At 51.9% G+C, this 10,515-nt stretch overlaps 2 protein-coding genes across 2 annotated transcripts; both read left to right on the top strand.

Annotated features, from left to right (window-relative positions):
- Window positions 1-278: 278 nt before the first annotated feature.
- Window positions 279-841, top strand: LOC105556463 (the record flags this gene model as incomplete). Its single annotated transcript, XM_012003556.1, has 1 exon — window positions 279-841. A coding segment is annotated over one exon (563 nt), but the record flags the coding sequence as incomplete, so codon positions are not given.
- Window positions 842-3,640: 2,799 nt separating this feature from the next.
- LOC105556462 lies at window positions 3,641-4,630 on the top strand. Its single transcript, XM_012003555.1, has one exon. It carries the CDS (start codon window positions 3,641-3,643, stop codon window positions 4,628-4,630), a length of 990 nt encoding a protein of 329 aa, XP_011858945.1.
- The last annotated feature ends 5,885 nt before the right edge of the window (window positions 4,631-10,515 follow it).

The raw sequence follows: 10,515 nt of genomic DNA, 5'->3' as shown, positions 1-10,515 counted from the left end.
CTATCTTTAGAACCTACTTATTGTGTTTTAGCAGAAATTCGACAAGAGTTTTTGTTTATTTCCAACCTAGGAATTCTTAAAATCAACCTACAATCTAACGAGAATTCACGATCTACCACAAAATACTAACTTCATTAAATATTATTAGTATAAATACCAATAGAAATTAATGTTATAATCATATTTTTAGATGAATAAAAGTGTAAAAAATAAGAAAATATGCTTCAACTAGGGATTTATAGGTACAACTTTTTTTTCGTCCATTGACCGATTTTTAGAGGTTTCGCCCCACTGTGCGGCGGTGAAAGTCGCCAAACGACATTTGTACACGGTGACCAAAGGAAGGGTGCTTACGTTCGAGGAGTGCAGTACATTATTATCCCAGATTGAAGCTATAATGAATTCGAGGCCCCTCATGCCGTTATCTAGCGATCCAAACGACTTGTCGGTCTTGACCCCCGCACAGTTTTTGATAGGCGATTCTCTTATACAGCCTGCTCAACATGATTATACTGAGATTTCAGAGAATCGTCTCACCCATTGGCAGAATCGGCAGCGATTGCTTCAGCAGTTCTGGGTCCGCTTTCACAAGGAATACCTGAACGAGTTGCAGCCGAGAACAAAGTGGACGGCTTCAGGAGACAACATCGAGTTGAATACTGTGGTTCTGATAAAGGAAGACCACACCCCACCACTACAATGGGCTCTGGGAAGAGTCACAGCTTTGCATCCTGGACAAGACGGCGTGGTGAGAGTAGTAACCGTCAAGACACAGAGCGGTGAATTTAAAAGACCCGTCAAAAAACTTTGCCCATTACCACGCGAAGATGTAACCGAATAATGCGAGAACTCAGTTGTATTACTTAAGAACTGTTATTAATAGAATAAGAATTACGTTAGTTTAGTGGTTATGATCTCTAGTTATAGATTTGTTTCTCTACGCGAAGCGGTAGTAATATGCTATTTAGTTTATGATCCGTTTCTTGATAGTTTATAGAAGTGCCCTGATAGTCTCGAATAGGTTTCGTTGAAAGATAGTTCTTTCAAGGGAGGCGGAATGTTCGCGAGAGCGGATTTGACTTGCGCAGTGGCAGGTCGTCGAGGCTAGCGTTGGGGAAGGGGAAGAGAAGGAGAGTAGTAACGAAAAGTATGGCGGAGATGTTGTGCGGCGAAAGAGATAAGTTGGTTATAAAATAAAGCATTTCAGCTAAACTAAAAGCGGCATTTATTGCGAGCATTCCCACAATCAACAGGAATTTTTGCAAATGATCAATGATTTATTTGATATCTTCAATTCTCGAAATCTGCGACAAAAGTTTTATAAATGTCCTATAAATCCGGAAAATTATGAATCGATTTTATGCAAATTAGAGGAATGCAAAGAATATTTGTCGAACTTAAAACTTGAAAATAAACAATTATTAATACATTCTAAGCGTAAAACGGGATTTCTCGGTTTTCTCATTAATATCGAAAGCTTAAAAATGTTGTATCAAGATATATGCCAAAAGGAACAAATTGTACCATATATTCCATTATATCAAATAAGTCAAGATCATCTGGAAATATTCTTTGGATGCATTCGAGCATTCGGACGTCAAAACAATAATCCCACTGTTACTCAATTCAAAGCAGCGTTTAAAAGATTATTGATTAGAGCAGAGATTAAAGGTGCCACAACGGGAAATTGCATACCCTTTGATTATATTCCGATATTAAATACCACTTCTGCCTTTAAATCGGACGAAGTAATAAATAGAACTTCGACAATTGTGCGTATGATAGATGATTATGAAATTAATAATGAAAACTATGTAAATAATTTTGCTTTGGATCATGATCACCCATACGTTATAGCTTTATCACATACTACTTATTTAACTGAATTTGTGAAGGAAATTGTAACTTATATCGCTGGATATATTGTTCGACATTTAAGGCGAAATATTATATGTGAATTATGTACAAATGCCTTGATTTGTAATACAAAAATAGGAAGACTCATACAAATTAAAGATCGTGGCAGTTTAATATTTCCATCTCTAAGCGTTATAAAAATATGTCTTGAAACAGAAAAAATGTTAAAATTTATTATAAAAGAAAAACCTGATGATATATTAAACTCAAAATGTACTTTGCACAATATTACCCAAAGTGTGCTCTTAAATCTACACGGACAAAGTATATTTGATGATTTAAAAAGCCATTGTAATGATCAAGGTTTTTTAACTTGTCATAAAACGCATTTGATAAAAAGTATTGTTATAAAATATATTAACATTCGTTATTTTTATATTGCAAAACAGAAGAATACTATTGTAACTCAAAGACATATATTCAATAAATTAATATTATTTAGAGGACAATAAATTATGTGTGCATATTATTTCTCATATTTATTTATAAGTGTCTCTACATTATCAATATTATGCAGATAATACAGCTAAGTATCGATAGATGGCATTACGAGTGGCCCATAAAAACATGGCTGACGACGAAATCCCCCTCCCCACCAGTGCTTCACACCCGCGTCTACAAGCTGATCTTAATGTTCCCTCCTTTACCTCCGTGGTCCTCGTAGAGAACTGCTTGCCGCGATCGCAGCTCCGCCCGTGACAGGGGGACACCACCCCACCTGTCAGATACCACCTATAACCTATAATGCGCCTCGCTGTTGTCGGACGTCAAGTGCAGGAGGACTTAACCTCAAACCGCCAACCCCTCAACGCGAAGCTATCTTTCCACATACGAGACAAATACCACAACGTACCGCCACCGCACGACCCACGGGGCAGCGAACGACACGAGAGGTTCCACCCACGTACGGAGGCGCAATTTCCCAACCTCAAAAAATGCTAGCTCCGTTCCACGCCGATGCGAGCCCAAGGCCAGAACCAAAAGGGCACATCTCAATCGCGGCCGGCCGCCCCGCACTTGTCGGCAAGCAAGCGCGACTCTAACCTCAAAGCGATAACCGAGTCCACCCCGGAACGCGGAGTCTACTTCCCCTACGTATCGCGGAAGCAACCATCCGCTACACCCCGGTTATCATCCACCGACGAGCCCACGAGGAACTCTAAACCCCCCTTCGAGTCGCAACGGGCTCAGACCTCAAACCGTCACGGACATTTAGCACACAGCCCTCCTCTCGAGTCGCGACGCGCCTAACCTCAAGCCGTCAGACCGTCACGAACACCCCACACGTGGAATAAACTGCCCCCCGCACTCGTGACGCCCAAGCACTTTCCTGAAAAGAGAAGAGGGCAGGAAACACACAATAAAATATAAATATATACAAGGTGTTCCTCCGCTGTTGTAAAACGAGGCAGGGCAGCAATTTATTTTTCCCGTGCGTGCCTTGAGAAAGGCAAGCGCACCCGTCTACCTGGAACAGACAAGTTAATGACGGGCAAGCAACCTTACCTTCGCCCGTCACTAATTACGACACAAAATATTATACAATATATATACAATATATACAGTCACTCTAACTCACACGAGCACACCCCGCGAGCCAACCGAGCATGAAAACCGCGCAACTCTCGACATATCAAGCGCGCGATCACCGCCTGAAGCACACGGTGCTACAGTCTTATAACCTTATTCAAGATCAGTACTTTGCTCAAAATCCCGACTCGAAATGACACGGCAGGCGCGTAACAGCGCCGCGCAACAGCGTCCCGACAAAATACCGCGCAGCACGCGCGCCACTCCGAAGCGCCACTCGCTCAAGATCACCGCCCAATCGCGAGCGTCTTCACGACCACGAGCGCCACCGCGATCACGGGCACCACCGCGATCACCAAAAATATGGCGCGCACTGATCCAGCCCGCGGGCACGATGTCCACGTCCCTCAAAATCCCGGATGAACGGGAGAACGAAACCTTCGAATACGAACAAACTCGGGCGCGCCGTCGTTACATGAAAAGCGGCCCTACGGCTCGCGAGACGCGATCACGCCCGATAACCTCTCGACACCCGTACTGCACAATTTACACGCACGACAGAGCGGAGCACTCCACTACGGCTAAGCCGTCGCCCATCCCCCGCCCCGCGCACCCCCGCATACGCGGCAAAGCCCCGCACGCCAAGAATCGCGCCGAACACGACGCCCACGATCCGCACGTCACCCGGACAACGCCCGCACACGCACGACCGTGCCCGAGCACCCCGCGCACGGAGAGGCCGACACCGGCCTCCAGAACACTCGCTGAGCCCCGGCACGAGGCTCCCCGCAAGCTCAGAGCGCGAAAACGACACGCCACTTACGACACTCACGGCGGCTCAGGGCGACCACGCCGACCGCCGCCACCAATGTCCCGGGTCGAGCACAGCCCGCGGAACACCCCCCTGCACTCGCGGCCACGCGGAGGGCCACGCACTTTCCGCAGAAGACGCCAAACGAGGAGGCGACTCGACGCGTCACGACGCGAACGACAATATGGCGGCTATACAGCCGCGCACCGCCGCCGCGCCCACGTCACCGCCGACGGTACCGGATCGCAAGACGAGCCGCGCCACGAACGCCAGGGCACCAGCCCCGGCGACGGCGCCACCGACGACCCCGCAACCCGTTCCCCGATGACCACGAAATATTATGCCGTGCAACGATGCTCGGCCCTCCACTGAAACGAACCACCCCGGAGCCGGCGCTCCAGGTAGTCCGGTTCGCGCGTTATCCGCGAAAAACCCTTAGCCGGAGAATATTCCCGATTCCGCAAAACGCCCGCTAAACGTCTTCAGGAGCACACGCAGACTTATGTAATAACCATAGACTATCAAACTTTTCGAGGTGCGGATTACCTAAAAGTGATAGCCGGAAATGGATTTTAAAACCGAAAACCAAGTGGTCACGACCACCGTCAGCCGTGGATCCACCCCGTACGTTTGAAGCCACAAAAAACTCCCGATTAACGCGTAAAAAACGACCGAGAGTGCCCACACTAAACGTCACATTACACGAGTCTACACATAAACGGGCAGCTCGCCCACGAATACACGCACAGAACACACAGACACGCAATCTCGCCCCGGACCCGACAGCCCCGGGCGACTGCGGTAATCCGTCACGTCTCCCGCTGACACACGCACCGGGAGTCCGACGCGCCACGCGTCACCACAATATGGCGCCACAATACGCTCGCCACCGCCGCAAGCCGTCGTCGCGACGGCGCCCCTAACCTCTAGCACGACCAAGGGGCCGAAGGCCAGGGCACGCGGCCCACGGCGACGCTACACCCCGTAATTCGCTCACGCGTAAAGGCGCGTTCGCAAGTCCGCGCCAAACGCGATGCCTTCTCTCAGCCGCCGATAAAGTGGCGTTATATCACGCACAAAACGCGCAAAACCACCGCGCCGACGGACACGAGCGGCCGGCGGCCACCGCACCCCGCGGCCAGCACAACGTCGCGAATCACTAGAGCCTCAGTGAAGCACGGGATCGCCCGTTACCCGTGTAGAAAGAGACGCTACACTACGTGGCCCGTCTGGAAGACGAGGACGAGCACGTCACACGGGGCAAGGCACACGGCGCGCGACGACCGCGGCACACACGACGACGCAAGGGCGCCCCTCAAACAAGCCCAGAAGGGCACCGCAAATATAGATTTATTACCCCGCCGGCCAGCGAAAACTCCGCGCACCGAACGCGTGACCGACACAATGGCGGCGGTACCGCTGATCCCGGCGCCGCCGCGTATCCCTCCGCCGCCGGGAAATAGCGCCCGGTCGCCGGACAACGAACACGGGGATAAGCCCCTCGCGGACGATGTCCGCTGTTCACACAAAATGGCGGTACTGCCGATACAGTCCGCAACCACAGTATACGCAACGCGCGCGCAAGCCTTAAGCCTAATTTACAATCACAGACGAAACGATGTACACGTAAAGTCTTAATACGGACCGAAATTCTACTCGTCCGCCAGGAAAAGTCTCAGGCCGTGCAGTCTACATGGCCCGCCGTACATACGCGGCCATTACAGCACCCGTCCTTTGTACCGCACGGCAACCGTCCCTCACGGAAAGTTTTCTGAATCCGCTGTTATCCAGCACTTCTCCGGTGCGGGAACGCACCAATGACCTCCGGAGAGCCGCTACAGAGCAGACTGAGTCCTTTTTAAGCCCTGAAAAGGGCTATTTTCCACACAAATTTGTATAAAGTCCAGTCACGTAGAGGCAAGTGAGTCGGGGGAGCCGGCCATCTTGTCACGGTGACATGGCATGTAGCAGCGATTCCAACTTTTAATGTTAATTCCTCCGTAATTAATACAGTCACCACTCTGCCTCCACTTTCACTCACTATGTAAATCACGCCGAACACGGCGATACCACTTTTGTATGCCACTTGGCAACAATAACCACACTATAGATACTCCTATATAGGAGCTCTATATCACACGTCCGTACACTATCGCTGCCACGATGGCACCCCTCAATACGCGGCCTGGGGTAGACACTCAGCGCGTGTCTTGATAGGTTAGGTGAGTGATTCCGCTCAACGCGCGGTTCTGGGTACCGGGTTCGGCTCACTACGCCTTCTCCGGGGAGACGACCTGCTCAGCTCGCTGGTCGGAGGATTCTGCCTTTCTCGGCTCGCTCGGGCCTTTTTATACAGTAAGTTCGTGGGCGCGGGGGTTAGAAACGAGACAGGGGAAGAGCGTAGGGTGGGGAGCAACGTTGCTCTTTGTTGTCACGTTACACCTCCCCCCTGGCAGATCCCGACATCGTAATAAACACTATTCTTTATTTGCGTCGACAATGTCTTAGGTCCGCTCGCGGAGCTGGATTTCGCCGTTGCGTAGACGCTTGATGATGATGGTGCGGCCGGCGGAGTGGTGGCGGTAGCGCTGTCCTGGGCGGATGCGGTGCCAGGGTACGTCGCGGAGGAGGCCGTTGAATCCGTCTCCGTTGTCGCCGGTGAAATACCCGTAGCCCGGAGGCGGTCCTGACGCTGGGTTCGTCACTGTACTGGCTCCGGTGTCGCGGCGGGTGTCGGCGGAGGCGTCGGCAGCTCTGTCGCAGCTGCTACGGCCGTTGTTACGGCGGCTGGTTCGGCGGTGGTCACCGGCTCGTCCTCGAGGTCCGACAGTGAGCCGAAGAGGGCATCGAGCTCTGAGGCGAGGGCGGCGGTTGTCTGGGCGGCGGTCTGATAGAGTTGCGCCTGCCTGGAGACGGTCGTCCTTGCTCGTACGACCGCGGGTGCCCGTCCCCGTTGTTCTATGCTCACCGAGGCTCGGGCCGTTCGTGGTCTTGCTTCGGCGGGCGGTATGTATCGGGGAGCCTGCGGCGTCAGTCCCGGTGTCGGCGGGTGTCCCGGGGCCCTCCTTCTGGGAACCAGCTTCTCGAATCGTGCGCGCAGTTTTCCCATCTTGTCGCCTTCTTTTTGGTGTTCGGTGCGAGTGCTCCCTTATATACCCGGCTCCGTTTGTTTTTGTGTGACGTTATATACCCTTGAGATCCTTCACGTGGGCTGTCCCCACCAGCCGGTTGTTGTGATCTCGTAGTCGGTATATGACCGGTGAGATTGCTCGGTCAACGGTATACGGTCCGGAATATTTTGGTGCTAGTTTGCCCGCGAAGTGTTCGCCTGCTTTTGACAGCGGATGTTCTCGGCGCATGACTTGATCTCCGGGAGCGGGGCGCCATTCTCGCCGGCGGAGGTTGAAGTACTGTTCCTGACGGTATGTGGCGTCCCTTTGTCGTGCGGTGGCGGTCGCGGCTTCCTCTGGCATCCTATCGAGCTGTTGGACGCGTGTTGTGGTATTTATTTCGTCGGTGTCGTCTGCTAATGGTGGTTGGCATTGTGCGTGTAGCGTTCCCGGGGCAGTGAGCTCACGTCCGTATGTCAGTCTGGCCGGGGTAAATCCGGTGCTCTCCTGTACCGCGGTGTTCATCGCGAAGACCAGCTCCGGGAGTTTCTGGTCCCATCGCCTGTGGTCCTTCTCTATACTTTGTGCGACCATTGTTTTTAGTGTTCGGTTCGCCCGTTCCACCGGGTTGCATTGCGGCGAGTACGGTGGTGTCTTTCGGTGCTGTATGCCGGCCCGTTCGAGTAGTCCGCGGAATTTCTTGCTCTCAAACTGTCGTCCGTTGTCTGTGATTATCCTCTTGGGGCAGCCGTGTTGGAGGATGACGTTTTCTTTAACTACCTTGGTTACTGCCGTGGCGGTGGCCTGTCTGAGCGGTTTAACGGTAACCCACTTGGTGAACGTATCCTGTGCCACGAGTATCCAAGTGTTTCCGTCTACTGAGCGTGGTAGCGGTCCGATCAGATCCACTGCTATGATGTTTGCCGGTTCTGCCACCTGGCTATGGTGCATGAGTCCGGCCGTTTGTTGTTGTTGCACCTTATGGAGTCGGCAGCTCTTGCATTGGCGCACGTACTTTGCTGCTTCCCTCGTCATGCCTGGCCAGTAGTAGTGTTGCATGAGTCGGGCGATCGTTTTGGTGATCCCGAGGTGTCCTGCTGTGTCGGCGTCGTGACATTCTCGTAGCGTCTGTTCCCGTCGGTCTTTGGGTATGCATAATTTCCAGGCGGTGGTGTCGGTGTCCTCGTTATTGGAGTATCTCCCTTGGAAGTGTCGGTATAGATATCCTCCTTGTAACCTGTAGTCTGGGTGTTGCTGTGGATTCGTTATTATCTTCTGTTTTGTCCGCTCGTACCATGTGCATGTTTCCGTCGGGCTGACTGTGGCCAATTCTGTGGTTGTGCACTCCTCCCCCTCCTCTACAGGTTGGCGTGACAGCGCGTCGGGGACGTGGTTCAGTGACCCTCGTCTGTATTCTACCTCGAAGTCATGTTGTTGCAGGGATACGGCCCACCTCGCCAGTCTGCCGGTCGGGTTCTCCAGTGTGCGTAGCCACCGTAGGGAGAAGTGGTCGGTGATGACGCGGAAGTGGTATCCTTCGAGGTACGGTCAGTGATGTTAGATCTGCTCCCTTTTCGGGCATGCGCAGTGCAATATGGCATCAGTGAAGTAGTAACCTCTGATATATAAAGGTCCTGTGAAGGCCCTATTTTTATATGTCTATAAAAATTATAATTTTTGGATCCATAATGCACACCTAAATTGTAATAATATTAACTAAAATACTTGTACCAACTTATCTTACCTTCATATTGGTTATAATCCTCTTCGCTGCGAGGTTTCCGCCGGCCGTCCCGCCAAAACAATAAGCTCCCACTTTCTGAGCATGTAGACGTTACTGGATTTCACTAGATTTGCACTGCGCATGCCCGAAAAGGGAGCAAATCTAACATCACTGGGTACGGTCTCATTTTTCCTATTCCCCAGATTACTGCCAGGCATTCTTTTTCGGTCGCTGAATAATTTTTCTCGGCTGGGCGGAGCGTGCGGCTGGCGTAAGCCACGACTCGTTCTTGTCCGTCGATATCCTGTGTCAGGACGGCCCCCAATCCTACGTCGCTGGCGTCGGTCTGTAGGACGAAGGTTTTCGTGAAGTCCGGGCATTGGAGTACCGGTACGGTGGCGAGTTGTGCTCGTACTGTCTGGAACGCCTGTTCCTCGGCCGTCCCCCACTCCCAGCGTGCCTTCGCCTGTAGCCGGTTATTGAGAGGCGCCGTCACGGTGGCGATGTCTGGGATAAATCTCCGGTACCACGAAACCATGCCAAGGAACCGTCTTAGGGCGGGTACTGAGCCTGGGGTGGGTATCTCCAGTATAGCCCTTACTTTCTCCGGATCGGTACGTAATCCTTCTCGGTCTACCACGTGGCCTAAGTATCGTAGGCTCGTTCTACCAAACTGACATTTTTCTCTGTTAATCCGTAGGTTAGCGTCCAGTAGTCGTTGCAAGACTTCTCGTAAGTTGTGGAGGTGCTCGTCGAACGTCCGGCCTAGCACGACTATGTCGTCGAGATACGCGAACGCACGGGGCTCCATATCTGGTCCGATGATTCGGTCGAGTAACCGTTGGAAGGTGGCTGGCGCGGCGTGTAGCCCGAAGGGCATTACCTTGAATCGAAATTGTCCCCGCCCGGGGATTGCGAACGCGGTGAGTGGTCTGCTGTCCTTGTGTAATGGTACTTGCCAGTACCGGTTCCGAAGATCGATCGTCGATAGATATCGCGCGTCGCGGAGTTGATCCAGGATGTGTTGGACCGGTGGTAGTGGGTACGCGTCCTTCTCTGTGACTTCGTTTACCTTGCGGAAGTCGATGCAGAAACGATATCGACCGTCTTTCTTTCGGGCTAGCACTATTCCGGAGTTCCAGGGGCTGCTGGTTGGTTCGATGCATCCCTCGCTCAGCATTTTGTCTATTTCGGTGTCGATAATCTCCTGCATCGCCGGGTTGTAGGTTCGGTATCGCTGGCGTATCGGTTCTTGTCCGGTACGGAGGCGGATCCGGTGTTCCGTCATCTGTGTCGTTTTTCTCGTCAGTTCGAACTTCGGTAGCAGTTCTTCTAGCAGTTCGTGTAGTCGGCTCTGTTGTTCTGGTGAGCACTCGGTCAGTCCGTTTTCTGGTTTGTCCCCGTTGGTCGGTCGAAGGGCGGCT

This window comes from Vollenhovia emeryi, unplaced genomic scaffold, assembly GCF_000949405.1.
Source record: "Vollenhovia emeryi isolate VEMERY1.0 unplaced genomic scaffold, V.emery_V1.0 DF940007.1, whole genome shotgun sequence".
Lineage (NCBI taxonomy): Eukaryota > Metazoa > Arthropoda > Insecta > Hymenoptera > Formicidae > Vollenhovia > Vollenhovia emeryi.
This window is presented reverse-complemented; position numbering and strand designations above follow the sequence as displayed.